The sequence below is a fragment of the Lithobates pipiens genome, unplaced genomic scaffold (assembly GCF_037356315.1).
Source record: "Lithobates pipiens isolate NorthernLeopardFrog02 unplaced genomic scaffold, aLitPip1_a1.2 Scaffold_13, whole genome shotgun sequence".
Lineage (NCBI taxonomy): Eukaryota > Metazoa > Chordata > Amphibia > Anura > Ranidae > Lithobates > Lithobates pipiens.
Genome location: NW_027507718.1, coordinates 532,884,173 through 532,908,142, shown reverse-complemented (window position 1 = coordinate 532,908,142; position 23,970 = coordinate 532,884,173). Strand labels below are relative to the sequence as shown.

The following is a 23,970-nucleotide window of genomic DNA, read 5'->3' as shown; positions in this document are numbered from 1 at the left end:
GTCACCTGTCTCCGTCCTTCTCAGGTGTTCCTGGACTCTGGAAGATGAAGCTTCTGCTTTGTTTCTTTCTCCTGTCTGCAGTCACAGCAGAAACCAGTACCTGTGCCGGGGAATGTTGTCTGAAAGATGTCATCTCCCTCACCAACCTCATGAAATCTATGGGTAGGTCCCATTCCGCTGACTTGTGGTCTTTCCATCTGCTAGATATGTCTGATCACTGCATGCTTCTGAATCAGTCTGCATGGCCGGAGGGCCTGGTCATTGTATTACACAATGGCCACCTTTGCACTCTCCCTCTTCACTATCCCTTCCCCACTTTACTTATTTATTTTATTTGTGTGTTGTGTGTCACGTTTTATGTTTGTCACTTCACATTTGACGAGTAGGGTGTCGGTCCTCGGGTCAACCCTGAAAGTCGTGTAGGAGGGTGGACATAGGCCTTCTGGCTTGGTTCGCCCTCCCTTTGGGGGAGCCCCTACCCTAGTACCTGGGTGGGTCTGCTTCGGTAGACCTTCCGGCAGGGCTGGACTGGGACAAAAATTTGGCCCTGGACTTCATTATGACCGGCCCACTTTAATTTTGAGTGTCTCCATCAGCACTTCCCCTTACATCAGAGTGTCCTCCCTCTCTTCCCCCTCCCATATGTACTCACAGTTTTGAAGGCAGCTTCTCGTTCCTCTCTTGAGTCATGTGATAAGTGACAAGTGATAAGGGGAGAGAGGATGGAACATCTGCCAGCTGTCTATCTCCCTCTGCAGACTGGAGGGAGCTAAAGCCTAATGCTCTCTCCAGCAAGTGACGGCAGCTGCTCCTCCTAACAGGAGTGAAATCACGATCACTCACTGTCAGAGAGGAGTGACTCCAGGACTGCACCTGACCGGCCCACTGAGCCATCGGCCCACCGGGAAACTCCCTGTAGTCCCGATGGCCAGTACATGCCTGCCTTCCGGAGAAAGGCGGTCGTCCGGCTTTGGCCAGATGGGACATGCATTTGGTACCTCAGTCCCCGTCTGAAGCCTAACGCCCCGGGGGGGATCAGGGTAAGGTCCCTCCTTGTGGAGGACAGCAGACACCCGTTGCATGTTTTTGTGTGTCACTCTTGATGTGTGGGCACTTTTTTTGGGGGGGTGGAAGTTTCTGGGTGGTTTTTTTTTTGCACGCCATGGGCTTTTCAATCGAAGTCTGCATCACCAAAAAGTTTCCATATCGTTTCCTCAGGACAGATCCAATCTTTGGTAAATTTTTTTGGGCAACAGAGATGTGCACGGCAGAGAAATGTTGTTTCTGTTAGGATTATTCTTCTCCTGTGATCAGTCGAAACTCCAGATGTATTGGAAAGTAGATCATTTATTTCAGATGTGTCACACAAAAGGATGAAGCTTACAAGTCGAAAGATGCAGTAAGAATCACACAAAGGGATGTACATCCCTCCTCCTAATATCTACAATACGCTTCTATTGGCTGAGGAAACACAGATAGCGTGCCTGGTACAAAATGGCACTTTATTTGGCTAGTTAGTGTTTCCCATTCAGTCTTGTTCTACCATATATAGGTAAACCTAATCATCCTACAACTTACTATGGAGCTAGTTAAAGAAAAACGATACAGCAAGTTAATACAACAACGTGCTCAGAAGTCATCTTAAAAATCAGTCTCAGGGTTATTGTTTTTCTAATGCCGCGTACACACGACTGGACTTTTCAACATAAAAGGTCCGACAGAACGATTCCGGCAGACCAATCGATCGTGTGTGGGGCTGCAGCGGACTTTTGATTTGCAAAAGTCTGACAGACTTTAGAAATGGAACATGCTTCAAATTTTTCCGCCGGAACTCCGCCGGACCCAGTTCCTACTGAGAAATCCGCTCGTGTGTGTGCTAGTCCGACGGACAAAAAACAACGCGAGGGCAGCTATTGGCTACTGGCTATGAACTTCCTTATTCTAGTCTGGTTGTACGTCATCACGTTCCAATCCGTTTGACTTTGGTGTGATTGTGTGTGGCCAAGTCCGTTCATTCGGAAAGTCCGTCAGAACTCCACCAGAACTCCATCAGAACTCCGTCGAAAGTCTGTCGGACCTAAGTCCCTCGAAAAGTCCGGTCGTGTGTACGTGGCATAATAGTTTTTTTTCTAATAGTCACACAATAAACATTTCAAACTTTTCATTTCGGATTCATTCGTTAAAGTTGTTGCAAAGGGTCAAGGATTTCTTTACCTTCATACATTCTATGCAGGAAGGTAAAACTCTTCTCTGTGCAGCCCCCTTTAATACTTACCTGAGCCCGATCTTCCTCCAGCGATGTGCATGAGAGCCTCAGCTCCAGGGCCGTTTTTAAGGCAGGGCAAAAGGGGCGGCTGCCCTGGGCCCTGTCATTGTTGTGGGGCCCAAAGCAGCTGCCTCATACTTGCCAACTATCCAGGTTTAAATTCCCTCGTCCCTTGAAGTTTTAGTCCCGTGCTGTGTCCTGATATCTCAGTGTGAAGTGCTGCTACTAATGCTGCCCAGCTCTGCCCTATTGTTGTGTACAGACGACTCACCTGCAGACCCTGTGTTTACATGTAAATTACCTGCATTGATATGTAAATTAGCAGCATCCGGTGGCATCGATATGTATATCATGCCCCCCTGAGGTCATATCCACAGTAATCTCTAGCAAGTAATCAACAAGCAGAAATCATGTGCTGTAACCTCTAGCAACTAATTAGTGAGCCGTAATGTGTGCTGTAACCTCTAGCAACTAATCAGTGAGCGGTAATGATACACTAACCTCTGGCAACCAATCACAATAGCTGCCTGATCTGATTCAGTAAACTGATTTTGAGTTTAGCTGCTAATTATTGTATGTCTCAGAGCAGGTGGAGAGCTAAACTGCATGGAGGGGGGGGGGAGGGGCCGCCAGGAAAAGTTTTGCCCGGGGACCAATCAATAATAAAGACGGCCCTGCTCAGCTCTCCAGGGACTCTCCCTCCACATTGGCTGAGAGAGCAGTTGGCACCATTGGCTTCTGCTGCTTTCAATCACAGCCAGTGAGCCAATGAGGAAAGAGAGGGGCAGGGCCAGGCTGTAGTTCTGTGTGAGAATGGGCATGCAGAGCAGTAGCTCGGGAGTGAGCCTGCCTGGGTGCCGCCACAGCAAGCTGCTGGCAGGGGACCCAAGAAGAGGAGGATCGGGGCTTCTCTGTGCAAAATCACTGCACAGAGCAGGTAATTATGAAATGTTTATTATTTTAAAGTAGAAAAATCAGAAGCTTTAATGTCAGCCCAAAGTAGGAATTATCTTATTTCACTTTTTATACCTTACTGCATTTATTGCAGGGCTCAAGGGTTACTCGCCACAAGTTGTCTCACCCAACCCCACCCCGCCCCTAATTCCGCCCCTAAACACATCCTCATAAATAATCACATTAAATGACACTTAAATGTTTTATGCAGAATTAAGTTATAAAATAAATATTAACAACAATAACAACATCTGTGCCCACCAATGCAGCCTGTCTGTGCCCATCAATGCAGCCTGTCTGTGCCCATCAATGCAGCCTGTCTGTGCCCATCAATGCAGCCTGTCTGTGCCCACCAATGCAGCCTGTGTCCACCAATGCAGCTTGTCTGTGTCCACCAATGCAGCTTGTCTGTGTCCACCAATGCAGCTTGTCTGTGTCCACCAATGCTGCCTGTGTCCACCAATGCAGCCTTTGCCCACCATGCAGCCCGTGTCCACCATTCAGCTTGTGCCCACCATCCACCATGCAGCCTGTGCCCACCAAGCAGCCTGTACCCATCATGCTGCATGTGCCCATCATGCAGCCTCTGCCCACCATGCAGCCTGTATGCACTATGCAGCTTGTGTCCACCATGCAGCCCATGGCCCCTATGCAGTCCATGTCCACCATGCAGCCTGTGCCCACCGTGCAGCCCGTGTCCACCGTGCAGCCCGTGTCCACCGTGCAGCCCGTGTCCACCGTGCAGCCCGTGCCCACCATGCAGCCCATGGCCCCTATGCAGTCCATGTCCACCGTGCAGCCCGTGTCCACCGTGCAGCCCGTGTCCACCGTGCAGCCTGTGCCCACCATGCAGTCCATGTCCACCATGCAGCCTGTGCCCACCGTGCAGCCCGTGTCCACCGTGCAGCCCGTGTCCACCGTGCAGCCCGTGTCCACCGTGCAGCCCGTGCCCACACTGCAGCCCATGGCCCCTATGCAGTCCGTGTCCACCGTGCAGCCCGTGTCCACCGTGCAGCCCGTGCCCACCGTGCAGCCCGTGCCCACCGTGCAGGGGAGGAGAGGAACAGGATAGCTGCCCAGATGATCGGAGCTCAGGGAACACAACAATAACAACTTTCATTTAAATTGCTGTCAGATACAGCCCCGCCCCCTGGCCAGGGAACTTTGATTGACAGATCATCCATCCCGGGATTGGATGTTTGATCTGTCTATCAAAGTCCCGGGACCAGGAGGAGGGGCTATATCTGACAGAGAGTGGCAGGAAACACAGCAATGTGAAATGAAAGCTGTTATCTTTGTGTCCCCTGCGCTCTGATCATCCGGGCGGCTCTCTCTCTCTTCCCCTCCGCGATCGTTGGGAGAAGGACTCCCATTCCACATTCCACCCAGGCTGCCGGAGGTGCCCCCCCCCCCCCGCTCCCAGGCAGCCATAGCTCGCCAGCCCTCAAAATCCACTTGCAAAATGTGAAGAGGCAAGTGGAATTTTTGAGGGCTGATTTATTGAAATATGTTTCCATTTCTAATTTGTAATTAATTTTTCTAATTCAAATATATTTTTTCAGATTCAAATTCATTTTCAAATTCTGATAATTAGTTTGGTTATTTTTTTATTTTGGATTTGTTACTATTGTGATTGGGAAATTTGGATACATCCAATTCTCTGAATAGTGTATATGTAAAAAGGCTCCTGCGCTCTATGGCAAAAGTTGAAGTCCATTCGAGACGTAACGCGTAGGAAATCGGAAGTGACGTTCGTATCATTTCATCGATCCGTCTAGTTGTGTGTGCCTGTTTATTCGCTCCTGTTTGTGAGTAGATATAGTTTGTTTTACAAATAAATCGTTCATTTTAAAACTACTACACTATGGAGGATATCTTTTACTTGTTATTTTGAGCATTGTTGGTCGGCTAAAACTACAAGGAAGAGTGGCACTGTCAGAAGTCCCAGTCACAGTTCATCTGACCCCCTGGAATTGTCCCCTGGAAATTTACTTTCTCGCTGTAGCCTTACAGCTGTGAGGTAATTATTTAGGATTATCCACACTAACACGGGATACCGCTTGGAGGAGAGCTACTTTGGCACATTTGCACTTTATGTTTGGTTGTGAAATCACATTTTAGATCTGCACGATTGGACTGTGTATGGGACACTATCGAGATTTACTATTTGTTGCTACTATTTTTTTGCTATTTTTTTCCTTTTTACTAAGGATTATACTGTTGGCTTTTATGGTTTTTGCACTTTTAAACCGTTCATAGATTTTTTTGGACTATTTACTACACTAAGTTATTTATATACTATGTTTGTAGTTCTATTTTAGATGTCTGACTCCCCCTTTTTTGTTTTTATCTTAGACGATTCACTTTATTTTATATAGCTATTGCAATTCACTTTTTGCACAATATAGCGGGAGCTCCCCTCCCCCGTTTTTTATCGGTTCTTATTGTATAGGCACTAGTAAGATGCACTATTAAGATATATATATATTTTTTTTTATATCAGATGTTCATTTCTATGCACTTTTACAGTACCACACATTTTGCACTGGTTTTTGATATTTTGTGAAGGATTGACAGTCACTTTTTATCACATAAGCTTATTGTTTATTTTTTTCTTTTGGTATTTAAGGAAGCGCAACACACCCCCCTTCTGGTTTGTCAATTCTCTGAATAACTAAGATCTTGAAATGAAATTAAACGGATTTCATATGTCTACTGGGTAGCATAGGCTGGGGTTTTGTCAGAGGACTTTTTGCACCCATGCTCGCGCATGGATAGGGTAGGGATATACACAATGGCGTGGCTATTTCAAATGGCATCCAAACGGGTTGCTGGTTTGTCGTCAGCTTCCCGTTTGTACCTGTTTCTAGTTTTGCCATATCTAACAACCTGCTGTGACCCGGACTGTTTTTGACTATGCTGCTGTTCTCCTCGATCTAACCCTTGGCTAGCTCAACTTTGCCTGATCTGCCTACATGTGTTTGACCCTCGGCCTGCCCAACAGACTTGCTTACATGGATTTGACCCCTGGCCTGCTTTACGCACTTGTTTACTTCCTCTTGTGCCTGATCCCTTGCTGTGTTCCGGATTGTCCGCTAAAACTCTGCATCGGATCCTCAGCCAGTTCCTAAACCTCGGCTCACCCTCTGCACAGCTCTACAGACTTCTTCAGGAACTTACACCTGCTGGTGGCCCATGCCTCTGCATGCCACCCGCTCCCTGTACCACCGCCGGGGGATGGGGTGCGCGTAGTCGCAAGGGCGAACCACTCTTGGCATCTCAGCCTCGGTAAGTACTTCTTGTGACAAGTTGGCACTCACAGATGATATTTGTTTAAGTGTCAGCTTGAAGAAGTACCAGGAGCCCTTTAGCTCAGGCACACAAAGAAAAATGGGCAACAAACCATGGGTGACCCTTATATGAAGCCCTCGCTGGGCCCCACCAATCCTAACAACCTAAGAGCCATCTAGTTGTTCCTGTTTCCCTTCAAACTTCTAGAATGCCTCGTCTACACCCCCCTGAGATACCCCCTCACTGATAACAACCTTCTTCACCCCCTTCAGTCTAAATTTTACCCGAAACAATTGCTTCACTATGTATTAACTGCTAAACTCAATGGTCACTACTCTGTACTCTTATAGTTAGACCTCTGCGCTGCCTTTTAATACAGTTGACCACCTTCTCCTTCTCCTCAAAAATTCTCTTGGTCTCTGTGGTTCTACTCTTTGCTTGTTCTCCTCTAAATTATCTGAATGTACCTTCAATGTAGCTTTTACCTCTACTTTCTCTTTCTCTACTTTCTCTCCTTTTTTCCATTGGGTACCCCAAGGTTCCATCCCCTGACTTCTTTTATTTGTTGTGTACACCTCCTCCCTGGGTCATGTGATAGCCTCCCATGGCTCCCCATATCATTTCTATGCTGATGACTCCCAAATCTATCTCCCTATTCCTCTACCCACCATGTTATTGTCTTGTGCATCACTAATTTACCTATTAGGACTTATTAGTGTAGCACCAGCTCCTGAAGAGCACGCACTGTGTGTTTTTGAAATTTAAGGTTACACCTAAACTGCAGTTTGGTTTGGGTATTATTATTCCATATTTTGACCTCAGCATCAGTCTGACTGGACTATAGGGTGGTGGCCATAGGGGGCACTGTCTCCTCTGGTAGGCATGTAAACACAGTCTGGTTGGGTGCTTTAAGGTTACTTTCTCTCTGAACCAGCCCAGTGGGAGTGTCACTCTTGCTGTGCCTTCTGGGAGAGGGTACTTAAGAGCGGATGTCACGTGGTTCGGGGTTCCAGTTGAGAAGTATGTTCTGACTCCTAGAGGCGATTCAGTTCGCATTGTGCGCTATACAAGTATTTCATTCATTCATTCACTCCATGACCAGCCCCCAGGACGCCTATGGCCTGGGGTGCGAATCCACCTGACTTTACGTCTCCGGGCTGGCTAGCCTGAGGCAAGAAAACTAAGGAAGCGATTCGGAAGTGGTCCAGTGCCATCTCAAGTTGTGGAGAGGCCCAGCAACTTCGTAGTTATCCAGGGGAGGACTCTTCAGAAGGAGGCCACGCGAGGGTTGGCTTCTTAGCAAGAGCCTGGTAAGGCTGAAGGACCTAAGTGAATCCAATCTTGTGCGGTATCGCTGGACCGGCTGCAAGATACTGGTACCGAATGAGTGTTCTACAAATTTTCCAGTTTCCTTGTTCATGTTTTACAACAAAGTCTGTGGCAGAGACTTGTTCCTGACTCAAGCACTCTGTTGGCTGAATGAATGAATGAATGAAATACTTGTATAGCGCACAATGTGAACTGAATCGCCTCTAGGCGCTGTGGCGAGCTTTGATCATCTGCTAAAAGAGGAAGGTCTTGAGTTTTTTCCTAAAAGCCAGGTGATTTTCTTCCAGGCGGATGTTGATTGGTAGAGCATTCCATAGCCGAGGCCCTTGGACAGCGAATCTCCGATCCCCCTTGGATTTATACCGGGCTTTGGGCACGAGGAGGAGGTTTTTGTTGGCTGATCGAAGACTGCGGTTTGGTGTGTAATGATTTATTTTCTCCATTAGGTATTGCGGAGCTTCTCTATGCACGCATTTGTGGGTGAGGCAAAGGGTCTTGAACGTGATCCGATTTTTTACGGTTAGCCAATGTAAGCTCCTCAGTGAAGGAGAGATGGATTCCCAGGGTTTTTTTCCTGTTATCAGCCTTGCCGCCGTGTTTTGGATCAGTTGTAATCGCGCAAGTTGATATTGTGGTAATCCTATGTAAAGCGAGTTTGCGTAGTCCAGTCGTGAATTAATGATTGTTCCAACTACCACTGCTTTGTCATTCTTTGGGATAAAAGGGATGAGTCTGCGAAGCATGCGCAGCAGATGGTGAGATCCACTGACTACAGATCCTATTTGCGCATCCATTGACATTTGTGCGTCTAAAATAACCCCGAGACTCTTGGGTTTGGTCTTTGGGGAGATAGTCTGCCCAAAGACGGTTGGTGGAGACCAGGAGGTTTTGGTTGCGGGCTTATGATTTGGGTGTAAGATAAGAAGCTCTGTCTTTGATTGGTTCAGCTGGAGGGAGTTGGTGGTCATCCAGTCCTCTATTGATTTGAGGCAGTTTTCAAGTTGTTGTTGGTGATCTTTTTTTCCATTGATCCGGAAATAAAGTTGCGTGTCGTCAGCGTAAGAGTGGAAGCAGAGATCTGAGCATCTGATGATTTGAAGGAGTGGGCGAATGTAAATGTTGAAGAGAACGGGTGACAACGGAGAGCCTTGAGGGACTCCGCAGGTGACTGCCCGAGTTTCGGAGAGGAAGTTTCCTAGTTTCACTGTCTGTGACCGATTTCCTAGGAAGGACGCGAACCATTGGAGATCTATGTCTTGGACTCCGGCTACTTCTGTGAGACGGACGAGTAGAGTATTGTGATCTACTGTATCGAACGCTGCACTTAGGTCTAGCAGTACGAGGAGACACGGCTCTCCGTCATCTGCTGCTTCGAGGGCGTCATCCCAAATCTTGAGGAGAGCTGTTTCTGTTCCATGACCCGGGCGGAAGCCTGATTGCAGCGGGTCCAGGAGTTTGTGAGTATCCAGGTGAAGTTGTAGCTGATGTACTACAGCTTTCTCTATGATCTTAGAAATGGTGTTGAGGCTTGTAATCGGCCTACGGTTGTTTGGATCCTGAGGGTCCAGGTTTGGTTTCTTGAGTAGAGGTTTGACGATGCCTTGTTTGAGGATGCTGGGAACAATCCCTTCGTGGAATGATCGGTTTATGAGGTGGGTTATGGTTGGAGCCACGATGTCGGAGCATTCTTTCAGTAGTTTTGTGGGGATGATGTCAATAGGTGAGGTACTGTCACGCAGTTTATTAATGATGTTTTTTGCGGTGTCTACGGTAATTGGGGATAGTGAAAATTTTGGCGGTTGCGGTATGTTGGTGCAGACATCCTCTTTATGTATTTGCTGGCTGAGGTTGGATGTTTTCTTCTGACAAATTGTTTCCCTGATGGTTTTGACTTTATCGATGAAAAAATCCGACAGTTTGTCACAGTAATCCTGGGATTCGCTTTCTGGGGGTTCTAGGCACACCGGATTCATTGATTGATTAACCAGTTTAAACAGTTCCCGTGGTTGGTTTGTGGCCGTTGAGATTGTATATGAGAAGTGGTCCTTTTTGGCTTTGAAGATTGCTTTCCGATAATTCTCTGTCAGACCTTTGTAGTTAAATAGGTTTTCCTCGGTGGGATTTCTTCTCCATGTTCTTTCCGCTCTTCTGCGTTCTTGCTTTAGTACGGAGAGGGAGCTATTAAACCATCCAGCATTTTTCTTCCTGATGAGAGCCCTGCGTTTTGGTGCTACCGAGTCTGCTGATTGCAGTAATGCCTTGTTCAGGGAGTTGAGTGTTTCCTCCGTAGAGTGGTTTAAGGTTATTGTAGATATCTTTTTGGACAGAGTGGTTTTGAAGGCTTCGGAGTACAGTTTTTTTATGCGATCTGGTCCAGTGCGTTGTTACAGGTTTCCGTTTTGCGTTGGTGATGTTGGTAGTGATTTTGAATTTGATGGCGTGGTGATCCGTCCATGGCAGAGTTATGTTGTCGAGTATGTTGACGTCGATGTTCTGTTTGAAAATGAGGTCCAGGGTGTGTCCTGACCCATGCGTGGGATTCTTTATCAGTTGCTGTAGACCCAGTTCTTCTAGTTGATTGATGCAGGCAGTCGCGATGGGGTCTTTAGGCTCGTTTGCCCAAAGGTTGAAATCTCCGAGTGCCAGGAAATTTTGGAATTTTAGGGTGTGCATTGCAAAAGATTCCGTGAGGGGTGAAAGAAGATTGGACTTTGGTCCCGGTGGTCTGTAGCACAGTAGAATATGAGTGGTGTCATGGGGTGTTGGTTGAAGATGTAGCATCAGGGTTTCCATAAAAGGAACTGGGTTCTGAGATGATGGTTTAGTGAGATCCAGGTGACCTTTAAAGATCACTGCTAGGCCTCCTCCTTTTTTCCCTATCCGGTGTTCGGTTAGGATCCTGTAGTTTTCCGGCACCAATTCGCTGCACAGGCTGCTAGGCCTTGTGAGAGAAGGACTGTCCAACTCGAGTGAGGATCCAGTTGTGAATGGCTATTCTCTGGATTTATTCAAAGTAAGAAAGTCCTTTATACTAGCTTTGACACTAATGCCGCATACACACGAGCGGATTGTATGGCGTACTTAGTCCGTCATACAATCCGACGGACAGTCCGTCGAAATTTACGAACGGGCTACTTGCCCACACACGGCACTTTTTGAGCGGACTAATACGGCGTACTAAGTCCGCCGTACTATCCGCCCTACTTTTGAAATGAACGGACTCGCCCACACACGCGGAGGAAAGTCCGCTCATTTTGAGCGCGTCTCCAGGTAGGCGGGGCCCGCGAAGGAGACGTCGCTGGCCCCGCCGCCTGGTATGGACTTAAAGGGGAACCCCAACGCCGAAAAAAATCGGCGTGGGGGTCCCCCCCAAGTCCACAACAGACCCTTGTCCGAGCACGCTACCCGGCCGGCCAGGAAAGGGGGGCGAGCGAGCGCCCCCCCTCCTGAGCCGTACCAGGCCGCGTGCCCTCAACATGGGGGGTGCCTTGGGGAAGGTGGGGCCGCGCGGCCCCCCCACCCCAAAGCACCTTGTCCCCATGTTGATGAGGACAAGGGCCTCTTCCCGACAACCCTGGCCGTTGGTTGTCGGGGTCTGCGGGCGGGGGGCTTATCGGAATCCGGGAGCCCCCTTTAATAAGGGGGCCCCAGGATACCGGCCCCCCACCCTATGTGAATGAGTATGGAGTACAACGTACCCCTACCCATTCACCTGTAAAATAAAAGTACAAAAAAAAAAAACACAACACACGAGATAAAATACTTTATTGCACAGCTCCGGGGGTCTTCCGTCTTCGGGGGTCTTCTCGCCGGACTCCTCCGCTATCTTCTTGTAGCTCTTTTGCTAGCGGAGGAGTCCGGCTTTCTTCCTCGCCGCCGGCCTCTTCTCCCGACTTCGGGGGTCTTGTCCCCCTCTTCGGTTCTTCTGCCGGGCCACCGCGCCTTCTTATAGCTCTTTTACAGGCGGTGGCCCGGTCTTCTGTCGCCGCCGCCGCCTTCCGTTCTTCTTCTTCTCCAGGAGATGTTGACTCGACGATCTCTCCGGCCACAATGCCAGGGCCGCGCTGCGCGGCCACTTATATAGGGACAAGGGGCGGTGTCATATGGCTTTATGTCACATGGGTTGGTGTCACATGGTGACCCCGCCCCCTTACGATGTCATAGTCCCCATGTGACATCAACCCATGTGACCAACCCATGTGACATAAAGCCATGTGACACCGCCCCTTGTCCCTATATAAGTGGCCGCGCAGCGCGGCCCTGGCATTGTGGCCGGAGAGATCGTCGAGTCAACATCTCCTGGAGAAGAAGGAGAAGAAGAAGAAGAACGGAAGGCGGCGGCGGCGACAGAAGACCGGGCCACCGCCTGTAAAAGAGCTATAAGAAGGCGCGGTGGCCCGGCAGAAGAACCGAAGAGGGGGACAAGACCCCCGAAGTCGGGAGAAGAGGCCGGCGGCGAGGAAGAAAGCCGGACTCCTCCGCTAGCAAAAGAGCTACAAGAAGATAGCGGAGGAGTCCGGCGAGAAGACCCCCGAAGACGGAAGACCGTGCGGCCCCCCCTTCCCCAAGGCACCCCCCCATGTTGAGGGCACGCGGCCTGGTATGGCTCAGGAGGGGGGGGGCGCTCGCTCGCCCCCCTTTCCTGGCCGGCCGGGTAGCGTGCTCGGACAAGGGTCTGTTGTGGACTTGGGGGGGACCCCCACGCCGATTTTTTTCGGCGTTGGGGTTCCCCTTTAAGTCCATACCAGGCGGCCGGGCCAGCGGCGTCTCCTTCGCGGGCCCCGCCTACCTGGATAGCCGCTCGAAATGAGCGGACTTTTCTCCGGGCGGGAAAAGTCCGCTCATTTCAAAAGTACGGCGGACTGGCATACACACGGGCGGATTGTCCCCCGAAATGCGAGTACGACGGACAGAATTTCGAAAAATCCGAAATACTTAGTACGCCGGACTGCACGCTGAAAAAGTCCGCTGAAGCCCACACACGAGCGGACTGTCCGCTGAAATGTGTTTTGGCGGACTAAGTAGGCCATACCGTCCGCCCGTGTGTACGGGGCATAAGAGTATCTGGAATTTTCATCTAACCCTCTGATCCTATACTAAGAGACTGTTGTTAACTACGTTCTTGCAAATAAAAATCCCTTTGAGCAGATCTGTCGACAGTCTCTAGAGTTTCTGGTCCATCTACCACGGGAAACCCCTAGACACAAATCGAGGTGAAGAAGGTAACGGTAAGCCCAATCAAATTAGCCGCTCCCTCGGGAGTCAGAGCTACATTAGCATGGATGTTATAACACTTCCCACAATCTATTTAAAACTGAGCTTGTAAAATGTCTTCCCCCTATTTCCCCTCCCATGACTTCTCTGTCAGGAGCAATGGCACAACTATCAGTCCCTCCCCTCATTCCAGAATACTAGGTGTGTTCCTGGACTCTGACCTCCTCTTTCAGCCCCACATCCAATCATTGTCCAAATTTTGCCAACTTCCCCCTTCCAACCCATCCTAATCAATGACATTGCAAATCGAATTCACTCCTAAATTATCTCTTGTCTTAATTTGCAACTCCCTCCTCGATGGATTACTTTTACATAGACTATCCCCCTCTGTGCATCAAGATTGCCACTGCAAGACTCATCCACCTTACCATCCGTTTAATGTCAACCACCCCTCTCTGACAATCCTCAATTCAGTGTCCTCCACCCCTTTCTGCCAATCCTTCCACAAGTCTCAAATTCAGTGTCCTCCACTGCCAATCCCTCCACCGGCTTCCATTCAGTGTCCTCCACCCCTCTCTGCAAATCCATCCACTGGCTTCCATTCAGTGACCTCCACCCCTCTCTGCCAATCCCTCCCCACTGGCTTCCACTCAGTGTTCTCCATCTCTCTTTGCCAATCCATCCAATGACCTCTGCTGTGTGTCCTCCACCCTACTCTACCAATCCCTCCACTGGCTTTCATTCAGTGTCCTCCACCCCTCTCTGCCAATCCCTCCACTGGCTTCCATTCAGTGTCCTCCACCCCTCTCTGCCAGTCCCTCCACTGGCTTCCATTCAGTGTCCTCCACCCCTCTCTACCAATCCCTCCAGTAGCCTCCATTCAGTGTCCCCAACACCTCTCTGCCAATCCCTCCACTGGCTTCCATTCAGTGTCCTCCACCCCTCTCTGCCAATCCCTCCAGTAGCCTCCATTCAGTGTCCTCCACCCCTCTCTACCAATCCCTCCACCGGCTTCCATTCAGTGTCCTCCACCCCTCTCTGCCAATCCCTCCACTGGCTTCCATTCAGTGTCCCCAACACCTCTCTGCCAGTCCCTCCAGTAGCCTCCATTCAGTGTCCTCCACCCCTCGCTACCAATCCCTCCACTGACCTCCATTCAGTGTCCTCCACCCCTCTCTACCAATCCCTCCACCGGCTTCCATTCAGTGTCCTCAACACCTCTCTGCCAATCCCTCCACTGGCTTCCATTCAGTGTCCCCAACACCTCTCTGCCAGTCCCTCCAGTGGCTTGCATTCAGTGACCTCCACCTCTCTCTGCCAATCCCTCCACTGGCTTCCACTCAGTGTTCTCCATCTCTCTTTGCCAATCCATCCAATGACCTCTGCTGTGTGTCCTCCACCCTACTCTGCCAATCCCTCGACTGGCCTCCACTCAGTGTTTTCCACCCCCTCCACAAATCCCTTCACTGACCTCTGCTTTGTGTCATCCGCCCCTCTCCACAAATCATCCACTGGCTTCTGGTTGCCAAACAAAAATTCTAAACACGAACACCATACAAAGTCATCCACAACAGCAGGACTGGCTTCCATTTATGTAACCACTGTGACAGCTAATCACAGAGGTCACACGATTGGGCAGTCCTTTCCACACCTGTGTAAGGGATGGCAGGTTGGGAGGGAAGGGACTAAAGTGTAAGTATGTGCAAACAATATACTGTTAAAGGAATTTTGTTGAATCTGTTCGATAAGTGCAAACTAATACCAGCTCTTCCTGGTAAATCATGTGGGCTGATGACTTTCTGTGCTCGCTATTATCAGTTACATTGTTCCCAGATATCTATGAGGATTCCACGGCCTCCTCTATATTTTATGTGAGGAGAGAAGGGGTGGCATTTTGTAGTCCATTCCAAGAGTGACAACTCTGCGCCTCCATAGGTATAGTACAGTACAGTGCGAGTGGTCACCCTAGTGCAGGAAATTTGGTAGGATCACCAAGTGAAAATAAAGGAAAAAAATTAAATAAGAAAACAAATGGAGCCGTCACATCTAAGGAGTAGTAAGTTCCAATATATTTTTGTTCTTAGGTTTGAATATACTTTAATAATTTAAGTCTCTGCCACTAATTTTCCACCAGACATGATAACAGTGAGCAAAATGATATGTGATTTGTTTCTGCAGATGTGTACAGGTTGTGTATAATATTACATGTCGGCAGACATTTCTGCTCCTTACCAGGTCCCTCATATCTTCTCTTCCAGCTTCTACAATCCTGGAGAACACTAAACTTGATTGCTATGACCACAGAACGAACGGAGCATACTCTATTTGTCCTCCAGGTAAATGATCACAAGACCTCGAATAGAGCTCAATATCAGTGTGAGAGTGACATATACTTCAGTCCAGACCAGCCAAGAGGTCTTAGAGGTCTCAGACCAACTAGGAGCAGAACATTTACAATTGAGGGTTTGTTGACCCTGACATTATGGGGGCTTTGATCTGCTCATCATATCCACCCATAAGGTCCCATAAATCTCGCACCACCAGAGAGTAGAAGTTATAGCCAAGGTTTACACATGTGTGTATATTGGCCTTTGCATTATGGGGCAATTGTTCTCCATATGCTTCAGTCCAGATCAATCGCAAGGTCCTAGAGAACTCCTAGACCAGACCTAAAACTAGACCAACTAAGAGAAGAAGTTACCTCCAAGGTTCATATTTGTGGGTGTGTTGACCTTCACATTATGAGGCCTGTAATCTATTCCTCATATGCTTCAGTCCAGATAAACCACGAGCTCCTAGACATCTCAGCCCAGTTGAGAAAAGAAGTTACCTCCAAGGTTTATATTTAAGGGCTTGTTGGCCTTCACATTATGGGGCCTTTCATCTGCTTAAATATACTTCAGTTCAGTTCAAATACGGGGTCCTAGAAATCTCAAAAGAAACCCCAGACAAATAGGTTGGTCATAGAGTGGAATATTTCTCACTTAGAACGATAAGTAAGGAACCATCAACCCGTCCTCTGTACTGCCAGTACCTGCCACCAGAGACCCCCTACAAAGTTATCAGGCGAGTTTTCCTCTAGTCCTTGTTATGGCACCTTAGGAAAGCTCTGAACATCCCAATTCTAATTCCAGTTAATTTGTATTGGCATTGGATCAGGGGCAGCATCAGACTCTCAGACCTTTGTAAATTGCTGACACACACGCAGCCTCCACTGTAGATGACTGACACATGGCCTCCTCTGTAGATGACTGAAACATGGCCTCCTCTGTAGATGGCTGACACATGGCCTCCACTGTAGATGACTAACACATGGCCTCCTCTGTAGATGACTGACACATGGCCTCCACTGTAGATGACTGACACATGGCCTCCTCTGTAGATGGATGACACATGGCCTCCTCTGTAGATGGATGACACATGGCCTCCTCTGTAGATGATGGGCACAATGCCTCCTCTGTAGATGATGGGCACAATGCCTCCTCTGTAGATGGATGACACATGGCCTCCTCTGTAGATGGATGGCACATGGCCTCCTCTGTAGATGGATGACACATGGCCTCCTCTGTAGATGGATGGCACATGGCCTCCTCTGTAGATGGATGACACATGCCCACCTCTGTAGATGGATGACACATGCCCACCTCTGTAGATGGATGACACATGCCCACCTCTGTAGATGGATGACACATGGACTCCTCTGTAGATGGATGGGCACAATGCCTCCTCTGTAGATGGATGGGCACAATACCTCCTCTGTAGATAGATGACACATGGCCCCCTCTGTAGATGATGGGCACAATGCCTCCTCTGTAGATGATGGGCACAAGGCCTCCTCTGTAGATGGCTGACACATGGCCTCCTCTGTAGATGGCTGACACATGGCCTCCTCTGTAGATGGCTGACACATGGCCTCCTCTGTAGATGGATGACACATGGCCTCCTCTGTAGATGGATGGCACATGGCTTCCTCTGTAGATGGATGACACATGGCCTCCTCTGTAGATGGCTGACACATGGCCTCCTCTGTAGATGTATGACACATGGCCTCCTCTGTAGATGGATGACACATGGCCTCCTCTGTAGATGGATGACACATGGCCTCCTCTGTAGATGGATGACACATGGCCTCCTCTGTAGATGGATGATACATGGCCTCCTCTGTAGATGGATGACACATGGCCTCCTCTGTAGATGGATGACACATGGCCTCCTCTGTAGATGGATGACACATGGCCTCCTCTGTAGATGGATGACACATGGCCTCCTCTGTAGATGGATGACACATGGCCTCCTCTGTAGATGGATGACACATGCCCACCTCTGTAGATGATGGGCACATGGCCTCCTCTGTAGATGGATGACACATGCCCACCTCTGTAGATGGATGGGCACAATGCCTCCTCTGTAGATGGATGACACATGCCCACCTCTGTAGATGGATGGGCACAATGCCTCCTCTGTAGATGGATGACACATGGCCTCATCTGTAGATGGATGACACATGCCCACCTCTGTAGATGATGGGCACAATGCCTCCTCTGTAGATGGCTGACACATGGCCTCCTCTGTAGATGGATGACACATGGCCTCCTCTGTAGATGGATGACACATGGCCTCCTCTGTAGATGGATGACACATGGCCTCCTCTGTAGATGGATGACACATGGCCTCCTCTGTAGATGGATGACACATGGCCTCCTCTGTAGATGGATGACACATGGCCTCCTCTGTAGATGGATGACACATGGCCTCCTCTGTAGATGGATGACACATGGCCTCCTCTGTAGATGGATGACACATGCCCACCTCTGTAGATGATGGGCACATGGCCTCCTCTGTAGATGGATGACACATGCCCACCTCTGTAGATGGATGGGCACAATGCCTCCTCTGTAGATGGCTGACACATGGCCTCATCTGTAGATGGATGACACATGGCCTCCTCTGTAGATGGATGACACATGCCCACCTCTGTAGATGATGGGCACAATGCCTCCTCTGTAGATGGATGACACATGGCCTCCTCTGTAGATGGATGACACATGGCCTCCTCTGTAGATGGATGACACATGGCCACCTCTGTAGATAGATGACACATGGCCTCCTCTGTAGATGGATGACACATGGCCTCCTCTGTAGATGGATGACACATGGCCTCCTCTGTAGATGGATGACACATGGCCTCCTCTGTAGATGGATGGGCACAATGCCTCCTCTGTAGATGGATGACACATGGCCTCCTCTGTAGATGGATGACACATGGCCTCCTCTGTAGATGGCTGACATACGGCCTCCTCTGTAGATGGATGACACATGGCCTCCTCTGTAGATGGATGACACATGGCCTCCTCTGTAGATGGATGACACATGGCCTCCTCTGTAGATGATGGGCACAATGCCTCCTCTGTAGATGGCTGACACATGGCCTCCTCTGTAGATGACTAACACATGGCCTCCTCTGTAGATGACTAACACATGCCTCCTTTAGATGGCTGACACATGGCCTCCTTTAGATGGCTGACACATGGCCTCCTCTGTAGATGACTGACACATGGCCTCCTCTGTAGATGGATGACACATGGCCTCCTCTGTAGATGGATGACACATGGCCTCCTCTGTAGATGGATGACACATGGCCTCCTCTGTAGATGGATGACACATGGCCTCCTCTGTAGATGGATGACACATGGCCTCCTCTGTAGATGGATGACACATGGCCTCCTCTGTAGATGGATGACACATGGCCTCCTCTGTAGATGGATGACACATGGCCTCCTCTGTAGATGGATGACACATGGCCTCCTCTGTAGATGATGGGCACAATGCCTCCTCTGTAGATGGATGACACATGGCCTCCTCTGTAGATGATGGGCACAATGCCTCCTCTGTAGATGGACGACACATGGCCTCCTCTGTAGATGGATGACACATGGCCTCCTCTGTAGATGGATGACACATGGCCTCCTCTGTAGATGGATGACACATGGCCTCCTCTGTAGATGGATGACACATGGCCTCCTCTGTAGATGGATGACACATGGCCTCCTCTGTAGATGGATGACACATGGCCTCCTCTGTAGATGACTGACACATGGCCTCCTCTGTAGATGACTGACACATGGCCTCCTCTGTAGATGACTGACACATGGCCTCCTCTGTAGATGGATGACACATGGCCTCCTCTGTAGATGGATGACACATGGCCTCCTCTGTAGATGGATGACACATGGCCTCCTCTGTAGATGGATGACACATGGCCTCCTCTGTAGATGATGGGCACAATGCCTCCTCTGTAGATGGAATACACATGGCCTCCTCTGTAGATGGATGACACATGGCCTCCTCTGTAGATGGATGACACATGGCCTCCTCTGTAGATGATGGGCACAATGCCTCCTCTGTAGATGGATGACACATGGCCTCCTCTGTAGATGACTGACACATGGCCTCCTCTGTAGATGGATGACACATGGCCTCCTCTGTAGATGGATGACACATGGCCTCCTCTGTAGATGATGGGCACAATGCCTCCTCTGTAGATGGATGACACATAGCCTCCTGCACCCAAGAGAAGTGATTCCGCTTACCCACACTTGTTACTTGTACACAGATGGCAGCCAAAGTACAAATTCTAGCTAAGGAGTGGGGGGAGGGTAATTAGTGTTGAGGTACAGTTACTAGGAGCAAGCTTCATACTCAGGGGTTTGGTTGTATTGACAATGTAGATCTGCTGATTTGCTCATCTGCACAAAGTATAAAATGTATCCGTGGATGAAGAACATGACACCCGGGGAGCTCTTCCTTCACACAGGGACCACTACCACCAACCCCAGCAGAACAGAGTGCGAGCAGACTAACAAATGACAGAGGAGTGCTGGACATTTATAGAAGGGTATTTTGGGAGTACACCTTGGGGGTCCCAAACATCTACATGTATATATGTATTATTGTATAATGATGATACAGTGGTGTGAAAAAGTGTTTGCCCCCTTCCTCATTTCCTGTTCCTTTGCATGTTTGTCACACTTAAGTGTTTCGGAACATCAAACCAATTTAAACAATAGTCAAGGACAACACAAGTAAACACAAAATGCAATTTGTAAATGAAGGTGTTTATTATTAAAGGTGAAAAAAAATCCAAACCATCATGGCCCTGTGTGAAAAAGTGATTGCCCCCTAAACCTAATAACTGGTTGGGCCACCCTTAGCAGCAACAACTGCAACCAAGCGTTTGCGATAACGTGCAATGAGGCTTTTACAGCGTCCTGGAGGAATTTTGGCCCACTCATCTTTGCAGAATTGTCCTAATTCAGTTACATTAGAGGGTTTTCGAGCATGAACGGCCTTTTTAAGGTCATACCACAACATCTCAATAGGATTCAGGTCAGGACTTTGGCTAGGCCACTCCAAAGTCTTCATTTTGTTTTTCTTCAGCCATTCGGTGGTGGACTTGCTGGTGTGTTTAGGATCATTGTCCTGCTGCAGAACCCAAGTTGGTTTCAGCTTGAGTACACGAACAGATGGTCGGACATTCTCCTTCAGGATCTCTTGGTAGACAGCAGAATTCATAGTTCCTTTTATCATGGCAAGTCTTCCAGGTCCTGAAGCAGCAAAACAGCCCCAGACCATCACACTACCACCACCATATTTTACTGTTGGTATAATGTTCTTTTTATGAAATGCAGTGTTCCTTCTACGCCAGATATACTTGGACACACACCTTCCAAAGAGTTCCACTTTTGTCTCATCGCTCCACAGAATGTTGTCCCAAAAGTCTTGGGGATCATCAAGATGTGTTGTGGAGAAATTGAGACGAGCTTTGATGTTCTTTTTGCTCAGCAGTGGTTTTCTCCTTGGAACTCTGCCATGCAGGCCATTTTTGCCCAGTCTTTTCCTGATGGTGGAGGCATGAACGCTGACCTTAACTGAGGCAAGTGAGGCCTGCAGTTCCTTGGACGTTGTTGTGGGGTCTTTTGTGACCTCTTGGATGAGTCGTCGCTGCGCTCTTGGGGTAATTTGGGGCGGCCGGCCACTCCTGGGAAGGTTCACCACTGTTCCATGTCTTCGCCATTTGTGGATAATGGCTCTCACTGTGGTTCGCTGGATTCCCAAAGCTTTGGAAATGGCTTTATAACCCTTTCCAGACTGATAGATCTCAATTACTTTCTTTCTCAATTGTTCCTGAATTTCTTTGGGTCTCGGCATGATGTGTAGCTTTTAAGGATCTTCTGGTGGACCTTACTGTGTCAAGCAGCTCCTATTTAAATGATGCCTTGATTGTGAACAGGTGTGGCAATAATCAGGCCTGGGTGTGGCTAGAGAAATTGAACTCAGGTGTGGACAACCACAGTTATAGTATGTTTTAACAAGGGGGGCAATCACTTTTTCACACAGGGCCATGATGGTTTGGATTTTTTTTCACCTTTAATAATAAACACCTTCATTTACAAATTGCATTTTGTGTTTACTTGTGTTGTCCTTGACTATTGTTTAAATTGGTTTGATGTTCCGAAACACTTAAGTGTGACAAACATGCAAAGGAACAGGAAATGAGGAAGGGGGCAAACACTTTTTCACACCACTGTATTTCATCACTGCCTCTTCTCATTTTATGCAGAGTACAGCACCACGGGGTGTTCCTGTGGGATGGCCTGTGGCTCGTGGGACATCCAGTCTGAGAGAAATTGTCACTGTCAGTGCGCCAATATGGACTGGACAACGGCCCGATGCTGCAGGCTCAAATCTAAGTAGAGTCTGACCACCAGAGGGCAAACACTCTGGGATGGGGGATGGGAGTGACACCACTGAATAATTTCTTCTATTGCAATCGGCTTCAATTAAAATATGAAAATAATGATGGAGGAGACAAGTCTCCGCTCTCCATGGCCAGGAGAGAATGGACCAGAGAGCCAATTATAAAAGGTTGAAAACTATATTTTGTGATTTATTGTGTTACAAATAAAGGTTTTCTGAAACTTTAGTTCAATTGCTTCACCCTAAACCCGGACGCTGGAGAAGGATCTTTCCTCGGGCTGACTGTTATAGATTGGGGGTGTACTGAGGGGTACAGGTATTTGGATGTCCTTAAGTATCAACCAGCATGCTGACTAATTATCACAAAATTCCTCAACGTTTCTCAATCTGGACAGAAGCTAGTGGGCAAAAAAACACAACATTCACATATTACAGGCTTATGAGGAACCCGACTCCTGACACTTCGGGTCTGCATACTCAGCTCTCCAGCAGACTGACACTCAGGACACACTGCAGAACCAGACATTATCACTATTAGAGTCAGTATGAACACCTATTCATAGTCTCTTACCACCAGCCACCACTAGAGGGTGACTCTACCAAAAATCGAACTGGTTGGTCACACACAGGTAGATGCAAATCTCACACACGGTCTGGTTCTCTGTCTTCTCCTTTGTCAATCATCTTCTTCAACACAGAGGAACTCTGATAGATCCTCAGGGGTCTGAATCAGGATCGGCAAGCAGATCACCCTGTGGGTCAACTTCATGTGATGGCTTCAAGCTACACACTTGGCCAATGCATTAGGGACATACCTCTCTGTACTTTTTACCCCCCTGGTAATTACCCCTTCTTTCCCTTTATATAATCCTATTAACGTTACTCTCTACATTTTACCCTCCAACCCAATAATCAGGCCACACAGGAGTTTGGAGTATAAAATGGCCATAGCAGCCTTTTATTAACACTCTTCAAACCAATAACTTAAATAACTTTATTAAATATATATATATATATATATATATATATAACAACTTTTTGGTAACGGCAATTTTAAAAGAACTCCCAGTCAGTTGGTCTTTGACGGTACCACGTTCCACCTTTTTAAACATAACCTTTTCCACCATTACACTGCGGGACCACCTTTTACCATACCAGGCCTCCGCCCGTTTATAAGCCTGGAGACAACCACCTTCCCGCAATGCCACCAAATCCCGTATTCCAGCCAACCCTTCCACTGGGATACACCAAAAGGGAGGGTCCATATCCCTATGAGCTCCCCCCCACATTTCCATCATCTGTTTCCTTTTGCCCCATCAAAGACCAAAAGACACCGCCGCTACAGCTGCCATGACGACCCTCATCACCGAACCTGCAAGAAAAACAAAAACACCGACAACAGAACGACCACAAACACCAAATATCACCTCATCTAATTCTTTTTTTTTTTTTTATGTAATCACATAATCATTTAGGTATTGCTTTATTTATTTATTCACCCCTTTTTACTTTTTTTTATTTTTATTTTTTTTAATTACGGGACGGGTGGGTGGGCAATTCTCTTCCCAGACTGAACCATGCTGCCCTCTACGCTCCTCCCCTTCCTTTTATTATGCTCCGCCCCCGTCTTTCTTTCTTTTTTCTACACTCCACCTCCTTCTTCTCCTCGTTACGTTAACCCCCTACGCTCCTCCCTCAGCATCTGTCATGTCCGGCCCTCCACCCAGCCTCTGGCTTAATTCCGTGCCTCTCTGGAAGGGTAAGAGCAAATCTATCATGGTGTGCTGTTATCATTCTAAGACATCTGAGTATACTTTAAAGACCTGGTTATTGCCACTGGTCCTGGTCATCTGGGAGAACTTCTTAGACCTGGTGATTGGCACTGGTCCTGGTCATCTGAAGGTACTTCATAGACCTGGTTACTGGCTCTGGCTCTGGTCACCTAGGGGTACTTCATAGACCTGGTTACTGGCATTGGTCTTGGTCATGGGGAGGTACTTCATAGACCTGGTGACTGGCATTGGTCTTGGTCATGGGGTGAGTACTTTATAGACCTGGTTACTGGCTCTGGCTCTGGTCATCTAGGGGTACTTCATAGACCTGGTTACTGGCATTGGTCCTGGTCATGGGGGGGTACTTTATAGACCTGGTTACTGGCA

General features: G+C 48.4%; 1 protein-coding gene across 1 annotated transcript; it reads left to right on the top strand.

Moving 5' to 3' along the window:
- On the top strand, positions 1-22,037 carry LOC143975699 (resistin-like). Its single transcript, XM_077478194.1, has 3 exons — positions 1-162; positions 15,313-15,390; positions 21,675-22,037. The coding sequence occupies exons 1-3, from the start codon at positions 45-47 to the stop codon at positions 21,806-21,808; spliced, it is 330 nt and encodes a 109-aa protein (XP_077334320.1). The 5' UTR covers positions 1-44; the 3' UTR covers positions 21,809-22,037.
- The last annotated feature ends 1,933 nt before the right edge of the window (positions 22,038-23,970 follow it).